Source organism: Anoplopoma fimbria, chromosome 20, assembly GCF_027596085.1.
Source record: "Anoplopoma fimbria isolate UVic2021 breed Golden Eagle Sablefish chromosome 20, Afim_UVic_2022, whole genome shotgun sequence".
In the NCBI taxonomy this organism is placed as follows: Eukaryota; Metazoa; Chordata; class Actinopteri; order Perciformes; family Anoplopomatidae; genus Anoplopoma; species Anoplopoma fimbria.
Window position 1 is genome coordinate 9,797,075 of NC_072468.1, and position 19,023 is coordinate 9,816,097.

A 19,023-nucleotide genomic window follows, 5' to 3' on the forward strand; every position below is an offset into this window, starting at 1 on the left:
TTGCAATCCATCAAAAAAAATATATATACTGAAATAACTTTAGCAAATTAACTTAATGTTACGGTGCTGTCTTTTTAAAAAATATATAAATCAGCTATTAAAGCTCCATCTTCATAACAAAAGCAACCATAGTCACCAAAAGCCTCACCAACACCCCGCCTTCCCGTCTCTAGTCAGAAATGAGTTGTAGAGTTACCTCTGGAGGATCCCAGGCGAGACAGTGAGGAGCGTCTAAAAGAGGGGTAGCCAAAGTAGCTGATGTCCTCAGAGAACATAGCATCAGCATCAATAATCACACTGGGATGGGCTGAGTGGATGTCTGCATCCAACAGGGACATCAGGTCCTCTGCGGGGGACAAAGGAACAAATGGATGCAAGGTTTCATGATTTATGAATTTGACAAATACTGTCTAGACCATTACAATGATCAAAATTAAAATCATTTTAAAACTATATAACTCTTCCACACAAGCCTATTTGTATTATATATTGAAATGCTGCTAAGCCTGAACTCCATTTTGCACACAATATTATCACTTTATATAAGCTGTTGTCCCTTCTGTCTCGTTTCTTTTTTTGGACAAACCTCCTGGGAGGTAGGACTCGCTGGCTGTGTCGTCTCCATCATCTCCGTCTTCATCATCCCGGCTCAGCAGGTTGTTGACGGCGAGGTTGACATCCAGGTTGGTACGCTGGAGTTCCCTAATGATCACACTCCTGGACTTCCCCTGGAGGACTACCTGGGCCTGGGGAAAAGGACAACAGGTTAGAAAACACATTTATCAATACTTATTTGTGAATGCAGATTAGCAAGTAAATATACACTGTTTACATCACAATTTGTTTCAGTATGTAAAAGGCTTTTAATCCATTTTGTAGCTTTTTTTTTTTTTTAAGAAAAGATAAATACATGCTGAGACATTGGTACCTGAGTAATAAGTTCTTCAGGGATGACAGAAGCTGGTATGACTGGCTGAGGCTGGCTACCCAGCAGGCCCGAGCCGCGATCCCTCCCAGTACGGATCACCCTGGTCTGACGGCGGGAATCGCGAGCTGCTGTCGATGACCTCCCCGACGTGCCTCCTCCCCCGCCACCGCCTCCACCACCTCCTCCTCCTCCTCCGCTGCTGCCACCTCCGGCTCCGCCTCCCCCTGCTCCTCCTCCACTTCCACCTCCTCCGCTGCCTCCATTCACACCAGAGCTCCAGCGACTCCTGTTACATACAGCGCAAGGCCATGGTCAGACACAGCTGCCAAAAAAACTCCATCTGACTAACAGAGCAGACTCAAAACAGGCACATGTGTGGATACGAAGGGATTCATTGCCTTTGCGACAGCGGAGACAGGGCAGTTCAGACTAATAAGGTTTTGCATCAGAAACATTTGCAGAAAGGTAGTTAAATAGTGTCAATTTCCCTAGTTTCTTAGCAGGTATTGTAAGAGAAAAGACCTTTGCTACAGTATGAATATTGCATTATGTACACATTTTGGATGTTTTAGCTATCATTTGGTTTCTGTTTGACAGTAAACTGTTAGGAACTCAATTTTGCACTGGTCAACAACAGAACTTAGAAGACTGCAAATGTAGTTTTAATTGAATACTCTTCGATGTATGACGTTTGGTGGATAAATTATTTTAGAGCACCCTGAAGTTCTCTTTTCAGAATGACCAACAGTGTGGGGAATTCACCCCTGACATGCTGCTCCGTGAGTGCTGTGCTCTCTAAACACCGAGCTTTCACAGGACCGTTTGTCTCTGTCAACCCTGCCAGAACTTACCCAAGGGTGTTGCCTGCCAGTCTGCCCAGTGTGTCAGAGCCAGAGAGGAACCAGGGCGGATCACTAGTCCTGCCTGGCCTGGAGCTCCTTCCTGTCCCTGAACCACTGCTCAACTTTGAACTGGAAACAAAAGATGGGAGATCAGTTACAAGCCTACAGAGGTCCCACACAGGACCAAAATACCTTCTTTTATTGCCTGGGTTAACAGAAACTAAATTCAGCCAAGGTCTGTTAAATTATACCCCTTGGTTCAGGATTCATTTTCTTGTTAATATTATACTGTGAAAAGGAGGGGGCTATTTGGAGACTAGCATGGCAACACCCTTGGGAATCAGAATTGGCTGCAACTCGTTCCTCATTCAAGACTTTCCTCTTTTAAAAGTTCTTGGGGTTTTGGGGCTGCGACTGCTTTCTCCTATTTCAACATTTCTTATAATGGAATGCCTTTAACCAAAAGCAGTTTACTTTAATATTCTCAACTAATGTGCTCTTAAAATAATCAGCAAAAATCTTGTTTTGTTGTGGCAAGGGAACTAAAGTATGACAACGATTATTTGCCAACAATTAATATAAAACATACAGTGACACTGAATTTAGATAAGTCCAATGACATAATAAATCACAATAAGTACCAGATTGTAATGGGAAACAATGGGATACAGAAACGGGGATTCACATTATTCAGATGCAATACAGACAAACAGCAAAATCAGACAGACAACAAGCTGACACAATCCCAGATATTAGACCTTGTTTAGCAGGCTGTGAAACTTGCCAAAGACAACATGCCAAACTCTTTTTCCATAGACTTCCCAGCAGCCCACAATGGTGCCGACTGAAAAACGATTTCAATGTGAAAACCACCTCATCTTCTTTTGCAAATCGTGTGCTCTGCAAAAACATTTGGAGCAAGGAGCTCCTCAGGCTTTTACAATCTCATTCACATGCATATTTAGCAGCTAGAGGGGCATTGAAAGCTCTGAAATCACTGTTGGATGTTGTTCTGCTGGCAGGATATCTACAACTATCAAAGAGACATTCATCACAAATAAATGCTCATTGCCAACACAAAAAAGAGCAGCTAGAAATAAAACTTAATTAAATAGCACACACTTGCGCAACCTTAAAAGGCAACTGGCTTTCAGAAAGTTACACAAACGATTTTCCTTGCTGTTTGTTGGGTGTCAAGATTGGAATAAAAGCAGAAGTATTTAGAAAAAACTAAAATGTCGGAATGCGTTTAACTTTGAGGAAGAAAAGCAGCTCTGTGGTGAGAATAACTTAATAGAAATCGTAATCATAACAAGCAAACCGTCAAAGTTTCCCCCTGTCACCCAGCTGCCTGTTTGGAGAACTCTTTTGGGGGCAGACCTGGGTTTTCAAATATTTGTTTCACTCCTGCTAGATTGATATCTTTGTAACAAAGAAGCCCGAGTATAATTCTATGAGTGAAATCATGTCCAACAGCCTCATACTCGGCCAAGAGGAAACGCAGCAACCACCATCAGTGAGCCTGAGCATGTTCAGTGCATCTTGTGCTAGACATCTCCCCAAGCAATCTGTTTTCCAACTCAGTGCCAAAGCTAAAACAGTTTCCGGGACAGATCCCATCATAAAGAGGTCTCTCACCCATCGCTGCCATCCGGTTTGCTGAGCTCCAGGCGGTCGGGCTGGACAGCGAAGCTGATTCTGCACACGCGTCCATCCTAAAAGAGAGGCATTTATGGTTTTCAGTGTCACACATTTGACTAATGAAAATGAACTCTATGTCCGTATTATAATGTGATGTCAAATTATCAAATCAGGAATTTAAAACATGCATCAAGCCAAACATAAAATAACATCATAAAGCCAACAACTCAACAACCTTTTGCCTTTCACATCTGAGTCTATATGCAAATTACTGCTGTACATATCAGTTTATATATTTCAGAGGCGCTGTATACTGGAAGATATAAATTATGTTATAGCTGAACCCAACCCTGTGCCATTAGGTAAGCATTAAGATTAACACACTACTGTGTGTGTTAATATACAAATACATTGCAAAGGCACAACTTTTGACAGCACACTCATCCTGAACACACTTCCACCTGCATGCCCCAGTTTGTAGAACTTTCTGTCAAAAGCCCAGATAAACAAAGTGAGGTCAATTACTGCATGCCTCTTCAGTGTGTCTGTAGCCCTGTTCAAACTGGATTAGCCTAATTGAAGTTTGCCTGGGAACCAGACGAATCTGTGGGCTGTTTTATTTGCTCTGAAGCATCTGGTCCCCCCTCCGCTTTGGACTGATTATTAGGCACGTTCTGAAGAGCCAATTGGAACCGCTTATCTAATATGGGGCGTGTTCCAGGAATTTACTAAAACAACCAAGATGGCTGCAGCTGATGTGGAACTTTCTGTTATCAGCTATTACGTCAGGACAAACTTGACAGTGTGTTTTTGTTAAAAGAAGAACAATGAATTTCACTTTTAGCTTTTCTTGAGAAGAAAGCTGTTTTTGCTGTACTTCTGACAGGATAGGGCAAAAGTTTAATGCACTCATTTACTATATTGATGCTACATCATCACCGCTCATCTCTGCCTACTCTAGACTGGTTTTATTGTCTTCTTGCTCAACGCTACGTCAAATTTTACGGCATTTTGGGCAATAAATAAACATTAAACATACACTCGAGATCAAGTGTTTCATTAATGCTAATGATGTAATGTCTCGTAGCATTACCTCAAGGAGAAATCCAGCATGGTTTGGACCAACAACACACTGTTTCAGGGTGGCCTGCTCCAGCAGACTAAGGTGTGGATGACTGCATTAGGAAAAGAGGAACAAAAGAACAAAGAAAAATTAGACAATATATAGATTGATAATAAACATCATGTTTACAACAATTGATCAAATTAGACAAAACCAGGGTTTCAATGTTTACACAAACGTACCTATTATAGCTGTATTTGTTGAGCTTCTCCGAGACTTCACGAAGCCTGAAAAGATGATGAAGACTATATTAATGCAGGTAAGACCAGTAAAAAAACAAAACAATGAATGCATATTAATGTATGCAATACAGAAATGCAGGGCTGGAAGATACTTTAAAACATGTACCACTGATACGTAAATCATGTTTATTTCACCAAATTTAACTGTCAAAACTTTACACTAACACAGACCATTAAGGTGAATTTCAAATGGCTTCAACTCGTGTGCATCTCTTTAATTTATATGGTTAAGCATAGGAATCCCAGGACATGTAGAATATATCACTTTAAACAAAAATGTTGAATAGCATTGGCAAACAAATAGGAGGCAAAATAAGATTATAGCATCTGTCCCACTCAACAGCATTTAATGATTCCGTGATGACAAAATGGCTTAAAAGTTTGGATTGTTTTGCTTGCAACATCAGCTGTGACATCGGTTGACTAACGACAGGACATCAGAGCAGAGGTCACAGCCCAGAGTGGGTGTGAAACTCTAATCTGATGATGCCAGAATAGGAACCTCTGAGAAATTCAACAGAGTAGCAAACTGTACGTAAATATTTAGTTCTGGTCACTGGTTATAACGATGTCAATTTTTCGAGTTAATGTTTTTTTCACTGATAATTTGGTAGCCTAATTGGCTAATGCTATGGAGGAGATGCAAGCTAGAGAGGCCAGTCAGAGATGCTGACTGTTTCAAACACTTCATCATTGCATGAAGGATCAAGCCGCTGCATTGATCCGTTAATAATCCAGAATCCTAAAGCGAATTAAAAAACACTATATTTCCAGAATAATAGAACGATCTTTAAAATAACAGAATTGTATGCTCCGTGACTGGAAGTTTTGGACTACAATGCTCCTTATCTTTTTATCAATTTCAAAATGTGTTAGTTTGGGGGTTGTGTTATTCCTGCAGATTATCTCATTTTTATACAGATGAATCAGTCCAGACTGTTTCATGCTCATCCATGCCATGGAAGAATCCCATCTGCCACTAACCAAACATTGTCCATTCAGAAAATAAATATGACAACTAGTTCTGAGGCCCCTGCCACCCAAACTATATTTTTCCACCTCCTCAATGGTGCAAAGCAAGTGTCAAGCCAAAATAACACACCGAATCATACCAAAAATACTATACATTCAATGATTTATATTTACCAAACATGCTTAACCACATTGTGTGCTCTGAGATGTATCCTGATTTGTGTCTAGTTTCTTGTCAAGTCCCATACATCAACTCTCAACTCTTCAACCCATTTGGCTCATGCTGTCATCTTGAATTTATAGTTCATACTGCAAACTGTTTCCTTGACACATGGACTGTCATTCCAAAGAGATATAGAAGCATTGGGACACCTGTAGTGATGAATGACCTAATTGAAACTCAAGAAGGATAGAAAAAAACTCATCCTCAGTGGTAAACGTAAATGCAGTGCAGTTATGGATGATGTATACTACTTAAACACAATTGACATGTTAATACCAGTTGTAAACCTAAACATACCGAGATAGATAGATAGATAAAATGCTCATGATTGCACAAAAACAAACAAAAAAATGTTGTCCACGCAGGCATACAACTTAAACAGAACTTAAATGTAAATGTCTCATTTGTTGGTTCACTTTCCATTGTCCATGTCATTCCACTGCTTGATGAAGCGTGCCCTCACACTGACAAACAATTAAAAATGTCTAGAAACTGTGTGAGATGAAAATAGTAAAGGTAGAAATCTCCTCACAATACAGAAGCACATTATAGGCCAATGCAGCAGTCCAAACACTTCAGGGAGGTAAGAGATATTTACTCACACAGCATCCAGGTCAGTCAGTCGCAAATCAACCAATCAAACAAATGGCACCACTCTAGCACAGACACAAAGTCTACTCGCCCCTGTGACCGATTTAACTCACTAAAGCAAAGCAAAAACGTATTAAACGTCAATTGCACTACAGGGGAAAGCTATTTGCCGTTAGACTGTGCTAAACTTATGTGTCAAAACAGACCTAAGTTAGGTCAAGCAAACTACTTGCATTTGGTTGAGGAAATCTGACCGGCAGTTCATGTCAGGCAATCGCTTCAAATGAGCCAAGCTGGATCAAGCCTTTTAACTTCAGATAGAGGCACTTATCTGCTTTGACAACTGCAAGTTCCTTCATGGGGAAGAGAGCGGAGGGGGGCCTCCCAGCAGCACATGGTGACTGTAGCATGCAATGGCATGCATGCCTGGGGATGAAACAGCCATGACCTCTTTAAGGAACCAATGGTCCAAACCACCAAGATGTTTGAGTGACTTTTTCAATAACCAGCAGAACCAGCAGAGTAAACAAGCTTTTCTGACAGTCAAACCAAAGCTGGTCCCCCAGAGTTAGACAGTACACCAACCTGCAAAAAAGCAATCACATCCTCTGAGCCTTTACCAGGTTCTTAATCTCAAGGTCATTCTAAAAACACTTCCAAACCTCTTTGTCTTTAAGTAGAACAGTTCATTAATCACTTCAATCTCAATGGATGGTATAAATAGGTTTATCATAAATCACATGTTCTGCCCAAATACAGGTCGCACACAATTTCCTGGACATTTCTTTTTACCCAACTACTGCTGTCTCAGGATCTCTTCAGTTTCGACATTTTCCTAAATAAACCCCATTAAACGCAGTGTGATGCATGCCAGCAGCATGTCACTACTAACAATATTGTGTGCAATTGAATTATCTGTCCCGAGTATGCAATAGGTATTTGGGTAACAGTGAATAAATAAAGTGTAGGATCACGTCAACGCTGATGAGTGTAGCATCGATCATACACACTTTATAAGCCTCGGCTGGTCCCCTTACTAAAGTAGATAACAGGATTAATGTCAATGCAATGTTGCTAACTGTGCTTCACTGCATATTTTTAGATATTTATCTCGGTACACAATGTTCAAAAGGGACAATTTTGAATACATTATTTCCGATGATGTTAGCAGGTTAATTGTGCCATTAAACTTTGGAATAATACACTGCCACATGAAGACCACGAAACACAAATATTTGGCTTTGTCAGGAGCGTGGCAGCGAATTAGCTCGCTAGCATTAGCAGCTAGCTATCAGTTAGCTGACGTTAGCTACTTCATTGATCATGATAATCAACGCGACACCCACAAAACAAACACTGACACATGTCAAAAGAATGCATTTATGATTTGTGCACGAAATCTCGTGTCTTTTCAACAACGTTGCGATTTACGACCCTTATTTCCCTCTCTTTTCCCCATCCCCCAACCCGCATTGTCTATCTCAACTTTGACTGTGAGCCAATCCTCCCGGAGAATCGAGGAAACAGCCTGCTAGTGTTAGCTAGCGCGATCCGTGCGAGGGCCAGTGGACGGGTTAGCATCGAGCTAGCACCGGACCCACTGTTTAGGTAGCAGCAGGCTAGCGAGGATTGTTCAAGATGCCGGGCCTCGTTTCAACCCTGGGGGGTCATTTAAATTATTTAAACCCGACTGAACACGCATGACAACGTCAACATCGCTCGCAATGGCAGTACTGAGCACTATATACCATACCCTGCGCGTAAATATCGATTAACACTCTTCTTTTCCACGGGCCGCAACAAAATACCTGTCATTGAGCTGATCCTCAGTCCCGGGCAGCGGGTGAACCACGAAGTGTATAGATGTCATGGGGTCAATCCAAAATCACACACAGACGTGTGAACGATGTGGAAACTGTTGTTCTTTCGATAACTGTGTATATGTGGATTCATAGGAATCGTTTAATGGCGAAAACCCTCGAGTTTAGATCCCAGCCTCCTCACCCACATGCCGCCATCTTAACTCTACCAAGCTTCTTCTCTGTGTGTTGATTAGTGCACATGCAACCACTCCGCTGGTTGGACCCCGAGCACAAACAGGAAATGTGTTAAATTGGACGGGATTGGCCTCAAGAAGAAAGGCAAGACTACTGTAATAAATAAAAAAAATACTACACTTTCACACTCCGACGTCTTTGTTCTCCACCAGTTCGGCCGATGCATCTGTGTTTGTGAGCATTTTCACGCACCTGCAGTCATTTTCTGGTCCATTATTGTACCACAAAGGCCGAAGAAAGGATTGAGATTTGGTAGGGAGGAGGACTCTTTCCGAGCTAAGACAATAGCCTACAACGCAAGAAACATAATACAATATTGATCATTTCGGTTTCTCGTGTCCAAAGAAGAAAAACGAGAATAGTCGTGTTTTTTGTGCAGTTACAAACCAGTACAGTAAATATTTAAACATGCTTTTTTACCATCATGGAGGAACAATTTGGCAAGCGTATGAATAGCTCAACATTGTACCTGATAACAGACCTTAATTCTGTAGTTATTAAATTAAAAATTTCATCATATCTCTAATAAAGAAAAAAATGAAATAAAGAAAAATCAATGGCATATTGGTGGTGTTATTTGCTATAAGGAGTATCCACCATTGTGACCAACCAAGTCTTAGGCCTAATATTATGTCACCAAATCTTAAGGGAACTACGTGGCTATACTTGGCATACTGTCAGCATTACTTTGGGAATGGAAAAAAAATCATGTGGGACCCTCAATTTAATGCTTCTATTCTTACACTCGACTTATATTTAAAACTGAACCAACTCAGGTCTGAGCTCTACAAAGGGGAGAGAGCCGTAAGTCTCCTCATGCTGGGCTCACTCCCATGAAATACTTTGTAAGTGTGTAATATCCCCACATCATCTAAATCCTGGAAATGATTTGAGCAGCAAAGGTGCAAGCATGCTCCGCTCATTCAGAAATAATTAAAATAATGTAGGCTCAAGGTTAACCTTGGGTAAAACTGAAAAAAGAAAAGTCTACTTTGACACGTGCCCTGGATGTAAGAGGAACAACCTGCGTACCTATTTTACGAGTTGTTGTCCTTTTGTGCCACTAAAAAAACTTGTTTTTAATGATGGAGTATGGAACAGGATGACATGCTCAAATAAGGTGATCATCCAGAATGAGTTTTGTATTTCTTTCTTTACTAACCACAATAGACTTTTGCACACAAAAAACATCTTGTTCAGCTTGTTAAGCAAAAAAAAAGCAGTCTAAGAAGACAGTGGACGTTGCACATTTGAATGTAAACCAAATTTAAAAGGATATGCAGCTGATCTTTGGTTGTTGATTTTTTAACCTACAGCCTAATCCAAAAAAAGCCTTTGTCTTTCTACACCAGCAGATGGCAGGGTTTACCTTTCACAAAGAGATCAGAATCAGTCCCAGAAATCCATGCTATAAAGCAGAGAGTATTTGAGAGTGGACGTTTGCATTCGGGCACATAGAGGTATATATAATATAAAGCTAGCTCCAGACCTATACTCTGGAGCTATACTACCTAACTGTCCAGGAAGGCCATTTGTCAAAAATATCTGTACAGAAATAATCTGTTTTAAAAATGCCCCCAACAACTGGAACTGAAAGTGAGAGGTTCCCTATCAAAGTTCAAGATAATGATGTCCAGATAAAATGAAATTAAGTATGACACAGAGAGAACATTTTGAGGCCCCGGGTCAGGTTCCTCATTCCCTGTCATCTGCAGTTCCCACTTAGCTAATGCAAAGAGCATTGAACCTATTTTCTACCAAAACGACTATAAACTTTTCCTATATCCAGTCCGGCCTGCAGTTTACATTGTCAGGACTTAAACGGAATAGATGTTTAGTAAAGTAACAGGTAAACATCTAGAATAGAAGACAAATGCAAAATAAGTTGTATGACATTTATAGATTTTTATGAAACAATTTTATTTGTATTTTTCCAATTTTACTCACATGATACTTCAGTGTTATATGCATTGTTGTTCTCAGGATATCTAAGTTAAAATAATGGGCAATATTGTATACATCAATATTTAGAATAAAACTGTCTATTTTCATCGGATCATTTGGCTACAAATGCCATAATTCATGTGACCAGCAGAGACAAAAGTTTAGGGCTAGGGGTTTTTACACCCTCTAGTTTACTGAGTTCCATACAGAGGTCAATGAAACTGGTTCCTCTGGCCTCCAGAAAAAAAAAAAAAAGACTTGTTGTGAAGTCAAATGAAACCCCAGAATTCTCCCGAGCTATTTTTAGGTAGTTGGGGCACTGGGTCATCAAATGACCTCTAGTGCTGTTGAGTACGTGTACAAAGAGTCGGAGCCAGGAAAACTGCTCTGTCATCAGAGGTTAGTGAGTTTGTAGCTTTAGAAAACCAGTCAACATGGTTAAAAGAAACAATAGATTCTACTTAATGAGGTAATCGGTTAAGTTTTTAAGCTGTTATGAAATTAGTTTCAGTGTGTTACATCTCCTAAGAAAAAAATAAGTGACACCCAAAGCTAAACCCTCACAGCTGATTACTTATTGAACTGTAGATCAGTTGAGCAGCAGCAGCTCCTGTCAGTCAGGGTCACAAGCAGAAGTATAGGTTATTCCCAGTGAGGTAACACGATCACTGGCTGGAGACTAAGACTTTTAAATAACTCCTCTTAGTGCTGTCTGTGACATATCTTTACAGGTCCAGGGCAGGACTGACCATCAAAGGGTAACTCTGCCTGGTAACAACAGGTCAGTCCAGGTCCTCAGGCACAAACCCTCATGCTCCAAACAGATGCTGCGCAGCTTTAAGGGCATTTCGCCGGCCTGTAATGAGCTGTTCCTGGCTTCTGTCTCATAACAGGCCTTTTACTTTTTTGGGGGGAGAAAGACAAAAGTCCATTTCTGTGACAGCAAAAGAGAACAGTGAGTCCTTGTTGGCCTATAGTCTTGCTTACCATTCACAACACTGCTAGAAAATTGGCCGACATTTTGTAGAAAGCCGTAATGTCTGGGGCAATGCTGCCACTAAAGATTCCAGCAGAATCCATTTGTCCATTGAGGATGTTGTAAAGTTCTGCTCAAAAGAGCTGAGCTATCGTAACTAGTTAACATCAGCCAAGAATCTGGGTCCCCATTGCATCACACTTTTAAAAGTAGGGCAACCTGACTGGCCAAAAGACCAGAAAACAGATACAAATGTGCTCTTTTGTGCCATGACTACTAACTCTGCAATGTTAGTGGCCCGATAATCCTATCGATGAATAAAAGACTGAACCCTGCTAGAACACGCATTACAGCAGGTTGCCTTTACAATATTTTGTTCTGCACAACACAGAAAAGACAGTGATGCAACATGAAGTATTAAAGCTGCAAAAATCAGTAATATTTCTAATGACAATAGATTTAATCGCTTTATGTTTTGTATTTTTCGACCTGTTGAGTTGTCAGATACATGACTCCAAATAAGTGCTAATGTTGCTCTGTGTTCGCCAGTAATGTGTCAATCAGCAGCTGTCCACGCCTTCATGAGGCGATAAGAAGGCGATCTGGTGTTTTAAGTGTGTTCTGCTGCCCCCAAGTGACCAAAGAAAATGAATGAATGGAGCTTTAAGTCTTGAGTTTTTGGTGAAATATTATTTTCAATGGAGCCAAACATTTGAATGAGTCCCGTGATTATAGTACATCAGTTTAAAGGAACACTTCAGCAGTTTAATGATGCACTCTCATAAAGTTGGGGGACTTGTGAGAGACAGATAAAAAAAATAAAAAAAAAGAATGGTCAAAAGCTAGTTTTCCCTAATGTGAGTCAGGATAAAAAAATGCTGGATCTGAGAGTTTTTTCTCAGACTTTAATAATAATAATAATGATAATGATCTTTATTTGTAAAGCACAATTCATACAGACAATGTAGCTCAAAGTGCTGTACATTTACATGTAAATAAAAACAGGAAACCTTCCTTTAACAGATCAAATAAATAAAAGTGGTAGGAATAAAGCATGCATTTTGCACTTACATGTTAGGTGCAATTCAAAGAATTTCAACAGATGAATAAAAACTGGAAAACATTTAACATTTAAAATGGCAAATATAAAATAAATTTAAAAAGTGTTTGGCCAAAAATTGTGTTTAATGCATAAAAGGTCATTTGAAATAAACATGTGTGTGTAACTCATATTAAGTGCTGTTTTAAAGCCCCCAGCAGAACCACAGAAGACACTACAGCTGTTCTCACAGGCGAGGACTCTCAGTAAAGTGTCTTTTATGTGTGAAATTGGCGGAGTGACTCTTCAACTGCTACAGACGCAACAAAGAAAGTACAATAGTATATATGCATGAGTCAGTTCAGCGTTGGGCAGAGGGATATGAACACAGTGTTGACTGCAGCTTCTTAGTAATATATTTGGAGTGTTTTCTTAATACATAAATATGTAAGAATGTTTAAGGATATTTTATACGATACATTAAATATTAGACTTTAGAACGGTTCATATTTAAATGGAAGATTCTTCAAGAGTCTGAAGTTAAAGAATTAATTTGTAATACATTTTAATATATCGATACAGTAGACTTAAGATGGTGATATTGTTCCTAAAGCCTAACCTTTTATTCTTCGGTTTGTTGTTGATTAGGCTGTTCGAGGGGAAAAAAATAAGATTTTGAAAAGATTTATCTTTTCACACAATTCTCTGTACTACACACTATAAATTTGAGTTAAGTACATTTTTAATAAATTGATACATAAAAGGAACTTCTTCAAGAAAGCAGAACACAACTGAACAATGGTTTCAGTTTAAACTTAGTTTGCTAGAAGCTATAATCAGCATGTCAAGATGTTAAATTAAATATCCTAGAAATATGGATTTTGATAAAGAGAACAAAATTATTTCCCTTGCATTCAGACTCTGCTCCTCCAACTACACATTGCTGGATATGCTTTTGAGGAACATCCCACAGTGCCAGACTCAGTCAAAGTGCTGCGTGTCTGTGTGTGTATTTCTCCATTGTTAGCTTCCAGCCGGCCTTTTGTTCTGGTTCTCTGTGCTGTGCAGGAAGGTCTAGACAGCTGACACTTACCTAATCCAGAGGGCTGCCCGAGGCCACCTCCTGTTTGACCGACCTCTTTCACCCTCAGAGGACAAGAAGCCTAGTGATGGACACAGCAGTCAACTTAAAAAAGGAGAATAAAAAACAAGTTCACTAAGGTCAAATGTGAGGGAAGTTCAACTTCAACTTCAAGAATTTTGTCACTGGGAGCTAGTTGACGCCTCTTCAATTTCACCAAATGAGAAATGGATTTTCAAAGGAAATTTTAAAAAAGAGGATAAATCCATCATAGATAAACTCATTAATATATTCAAGTTACTGACGAATTCACTGGGAGTGTATAAAAATGAAAAGAACAAAATGTCAGTCACCCTCCTATTGCAACATGTAAAAGTGTTAATATAGTTAAATATCATTATACTATATCCCTTCAAAGATATTAATTCTGCTATTATGTTACATATTTCATCACATTTTGTCCCCCTTTTTGTCTTAGTGTTTTCACTTGTTTTATTGTTTGCATTAGTCTACTTGTATTTGGTGAAATTGCCAAATAAATGAAGTTTAATTCTAATCTACATTACATTACAGTCATTTAGCAGACGCTTTTATCCAAAGCGACTTACAATAAGTGTATTCAACATAGATATTCAAGAGAACTACTAGTCACCAGAAGTCATAAGTGCATCTCCTTTCTTAAACAAGCATCTAAGAGCATAAACCAGAGCAAAAGTACAGTGCAGAAACAAACTAATATGAATACAATAAGTGCAACAAACTAATACGAATACAATAAGTGCTAAGTGGAAGGCTCAGGGTAGTATTATTATCGATTATCTATTATCGACATATATCCTCAGTGGAGTTACAGCTCTCTATAGGAATGGGCTCATGCACTGTATGTGATGAGATAACTTAGATTTTCATACCCCAAAAATACAGCAGCTTCCCCCCTACAACACATACATAATATAATTAGATATACAGCCAACACTTCCAGACAACTTTATACTATTTCTGGAGAAGTTCTGGCAATAAACGGTGACCATATATTGATATTACTTAGTCAATTACACATAAGACTTTAGTTTCTTTAGAACTTTAAATTTAGCTAATGTAGATATATTTCTGGGGAAATTGCGAAGTATTCTAAATGTATTGTAATGCTTTATTTAGAATCTACATCTTGCAACAGATGATGACACAGCATCTGTTTATGCAGTTTCAGCTCCCCAAAGTCTGATTAGTCATTGAAGGTGCGTTTCTGCTCCTTATGAAGACGGGGAAACGTGGAGACGATGGTGTGTGTGTGTGTGTGTGTGTGTGTGTATTGGGGGGGGGGGTGAAGGGAGGCGCGTGTAGTCAGGAATGTTTTTTTTCACACGCCCATGCTGTTGTGTACCACGCTGCCTCCACGGTGCCTTCAGCCCCCGATCACGCACCGACTCCCCCCCCCATTGGTCGGCGCTTAACACACCTTTGCGTCCCATTGGACGAGTTGTCGAGCAGGGGCCCGTCGGTTCCCCCACCGCGTTTGAAACGATGAATGGGAGCGAGGAGGAGGCTGAGGAAGAAACCTGGAAAACTTCAAACTTTAGTCAGAAGTGTTCATAAGAGACTGAAGGACGAGTTGTGCTGTTGAGCAGTGAAACCTGGCCTCCTCAACCCACTTCACACAGACCCACATAAGATGTAAGTAAATACACTTTTCACGGTGTCATATGTTTCTTCTTATATAACGAGAATTGCTTAAAAAACATTAAAATAATATTCCACAATATGATATGTTGTTTAAATAGTAACATTTGTTTGTTTCATGTCTAATACTGGTTGTCATGCCTCGTTGAGCAACGCAGCCTCTATTTAGGTCATAGGTCATTCATTTACCACCAGCTTCACCACTGATAGTAACTCAGGAGGAGTGTGTTGTCTGACTGTGTGTGCGTGTGTTTGTGTGTGTGTGTGTGCTGCTCGGGTCAGGGAGGGGATGACGGTTTGTGTAAGCAGCACAGTTGGTGCTTTTGTCCCCCCCCCATCAGGGAAGTAGGTGAAAGGGCCCCAGCACTGAAGAGCAGCAGCTGATCATGCTCAGTTCACATGATGCCCTTTACATAGTCTGCATATGTTGATTAATGTCTTAATCAATTAGCTTAGAGACATATATTTAACACAGTGTGTGCGTGTGTGTGCATACTCACAAAATGTACACAATATGTGGTTTATGTGCTTTACCCAGAGTCATATAATGAATATATATGATTTAAAATGAAAGAAAAAGCCCATGATGTGTTGTCTTATACACATTTTTTGCTCTTTTTAATCAGATTTGCAACATGGAAGTTGAGGAGCTCCAGGGTGAATTCCAGCCGGCTCCTTTGGGTGCCCCTGAAGTGGAGGCTGTGGAGGCTCTGATGTCCATGACTAAGCACTGGAAGACCAGGGGCTTCAGGCTCAGACACGTCAGGCCCTTAACTCCGTCCTCAGACTGCTCAGAGGACGACTCAGTCCCCTTTGGGTCTGCAGTGTTACGGGACTCTCCATCGGTAAGGGATCCATGTGGGCTGAGGGTTTAGAACAAACCTGCAGTGTGTGGGTTTCAGGAATCAGACCACTGGGATATATTTTGGAAGTGTCCAATGATTAGACCTTCCTGGGCAGAGCTTCACAAAGCACTAAAAGGCATACTTAACGCTGATCTTGCAATTAACCAACATTATTCAAGGCGTCCAGATGAATATACGTTTGGTATTTTAATATCCACTAAAAAAATAAAAAAAAAAGCACTCACAAGGTTCCTTGAACCCCCGCACAATACAGAGTGCATAGATATAATAAATCACATTTTTGTAATGGAAAAGATTCCTCTTTTTGGTGTCTCTTCAGAAAAATTAGTTCATCAAATTCTGGACCAAGTGGGTCAAATATTTTGTGAAGGTATAGAATGAATGACCCTGTTATGTTGTCTTAGTTAAACAAACTTTATTGACTTTTATTCTATTTTCTTTCAAGTCCCCCCTTGACATTTGTGTTTACACCTTACCGATCCCAAAATGTACAAAGTTACTGAAATTTGAAAAAAATGTGGACGGTAAAGAATTAAAAAGGCTTTTTAAACAATGAAAACAACAAGGATATCTAAGTTTACAGTAAAGAAAACTAATGAGATACAAACAAATGTATACATATAAAAATATACCCACAAATACAATATATACAGATACACATGCACACAAAGCTGAGTTTGTCAATAAATAAAAAAAATCTTCTTTGACTTTCAGTGCATGACACCGCCATACAGTCCACCCAACTTTGAGGCCACCCATTCCCCCCCAGTGGCAACATCACATCCACCTGCAGCAGCTAGATGTCCTAGCCGGCAGCCAACTGAAGAGACTGACCTGCACAGACCCACGGCCCGGTTCAGGTGCACCAGTGTGATCCGTCACACTTCAGATGATGTCATTCATCGCGTCTCCAGGGAGGACAGACTCACCCGAACTCATACAAAACGCTTTAAAACATATTTGAGTTCTGAATGTGGGTTGAACAGTACTGTTATACAGCCTGACTCTAACGCAGCTGTGCCACAGAAATCTTGTAATGTGACTTTGCCATATGTGGCCGAAGACAGACAGACCCAGCCTAGTCTGTTAGGCCTGGACGATAAATCAATCACATCTCAGGCTGTCTCTGGGGTCTCTCCTGTTCCTGTCTACAGCCAGATCCTTCCCGTCTCTTCTCCTTCCTCCACCGTCACAGCCCCTGACGGTCAACAGCAACACCTAATCCCATCAGCAACCACCACCGCACTACAACAGCAAGCACAAGCTTCTCCCACCCATGTCTTCCTCCTGGGGGGCCAGGTGGCAAAAGGCCCTGTGATGCTCTTCGTTCCCCAGCCAGGTGTCCCCACACTCTACCTCCAGCCAGCACTGGTGACCCCCGTCGGCTCAAAGTTGCCAGCCATCGCCCCCGCGCCAGGTCGCCCCTCTTTGGAGCAAACACAAATCCTGCCGCAGCCAGAAGTGTCCCGTGCACGAAGTCATGTTTGTCCCCGCGAGGACTGCAGCAAGACCTACTTCAAGAGCTCCCACCTCAAGGCCCACATGAGGACACACACGGGTAAGGATTTTAATACCATTTGATACTTGATTAAAAAAAAAAGTTTCTTGATGCTGTGATGAAAACAATCTGCTCCACTGTCTGCGTTCCGACAGGTGAGAAGCCCTTCAAGTGCAAGTGGGAGGGCTGCGAGAGGCGGTTCGCTCGCTCCGATGAGCTGTCCCGCCACCGGCGCACCCACACAGGGGAGAAAAGGTTTGCCTGTCCCACGTGCCTCAGCCGCTTCATGCGAAGCGACCACCTCGCCAAGCACGCCCGGCGGCACCTGGCGGAGAGGAGGGCGCCCTACTGGACGTTAAAGGTCGCCCAATCCGCTGACCTCACTGCTTCCACGAGTCGGTCCTCTCTCTGAGACTTCCTGATGAGACACCGGAGTGAAGATTGTGACATTTGAATCCTGTGGCTTTGAGTCTCGCAGAGCAGCATGTGCCGTTTTTTTTTTTTTTTCCACTGTCACCAGTCCGTTCATAACAGTTCCTGTAATGATTATAGTTGAGTAACGAAGGTGAAGAGACTGTTTACACTTGACAAACTACTGCGTCCCTCAAAACTGGGCATTTACACAAAAAATATTAACTGTACACTGTTCTGAGTCGATTTACAAATGAACGCCTAACATGTTTACTTGTCAGTAATATTTGACCAAAGAATGTTTAATATTGTTCTTTAGTGCCATACGAGAATCTATTTCTTATTAAAAAAAATAATTGCACAACCCTTATTTCTTGCAGGGACAGTATAATTCTTTATTAAAAAAAAATTGAACACATATTTTCTCATTTATTTCAATGTCTCCTTGTAATGACAAGGACTTAAATCATATTCAGTCCCTATGTGGTTTTGACTTGAGACATCTAGCTCCCCGAACCAAATCCCTGTTTGCCTTTGATCACATCCTCCAATATGAGAATTGGAAGTCCTCATATTATGAAACCATTTCTGAAAGTTTTTATCAGTTATTTAGGCAGGGCTTCAGAGAACATGTGAATATTAATGATAATTAAACACAGACGCAGAGATTCACAGTCCAGTCAGTGAGGTGTTTATTACTGTTCATGTTGAAGCACAAATACAGCAGTTATTTTCCATCATGCCTTAAACTGAGATTAGGAAACAACTTCACATATATTGTAGACACTCTGCAAGAATCCTCGCACAGTTGAGAAATAATATTCTTTCAACACGGTCCTAAATTTTGAAAAAAAATATTTAAAAACAAAATTCAATAGATATAGTGAAAGAAAAAGAAAAAAAGGGGTC

At 40.5% G+C, this 19,023-nt stretch overlaps 2 protein-coding genes across 14 annotated transcripts in view; one reads left to right on the forward strand and one right to left on the reverse strand.

Annotated features, from left to right (window-relative positions):
- ubr5 (ubiquitin protein ligase E3 component n-recognin 5) overlaps positions 1 to 8,793 on the reverse strand; it is a 33,106-nt gene extending 24,313 nt beyond the window's left edge. For all 13 annotated transcript variants that reach the window (XM_054621207.1, XM_054621216.1, XM_054621215.1 and 10 more), the window contains exons 1-8: positions 8,371 to 8,793; positions 4,717 to 4,761; positions 4,505 to 4,586; positions 3,409 to 3,485; positions 1,780 to 1,899; positions 929 to 1,214; positions 587 to 746; positions 197 to 346 (exon numbers count right to left, since the gene is read on the reverse strand). In XM_054621207.1, coding sequence (XP_054477182.1) covers positions 197 to 346; positions 587 to 746; positions 929 to 1,214; positions 1,780 to 1,899; positions 3,409 to 3,485; positions 4,505 to 4,586; positions 4,717 to 4,761; positions 8,371 to 8,432 — 982 coding nt within the window. In that variant the 5' untranslated portion in view covers positions 8,433 to 8,793. The remainder of the gene's footprint in view (positions 1 to 196; positions 347 to 586; positions 747 to 928; positions 1,215 to 1,779; positions 1,900 to 3,408; positions 3,486 to 4,504; positions 4,587 to 4,716; positions 4,762 to 8,370) is intronic.
- Positions 8,794 to 15,134: 6,341 nt separating this feature from the next.
- On the forward strand, positions 15,135 to 18,546 carry LOC129109199 (Krueppel-like factor 10). Its single transcript, XM_054621217.1, has 4 exons — positions 15,135 to 15,333; positions 15,966 to 16,184; positions 16,920 to 17,763; positions 17,859 to 18,546. Exons 2-4 carry the CDS (start codon positions 15,975 to 15,977, stop codon positions 18,113 to 18,115), a joined length of 1,311 nt encoding a protein of 436 aa, XP_054477192.1. The 5' UTR covers positions 15,135 to 15,333; positions 15,966 to 15,974; the 3' UTR covers positions 18,116 to 18,546.
- The last annotated feature ends 477 nt before the right edge of the window (positions 18,547 to 19,023 follow it).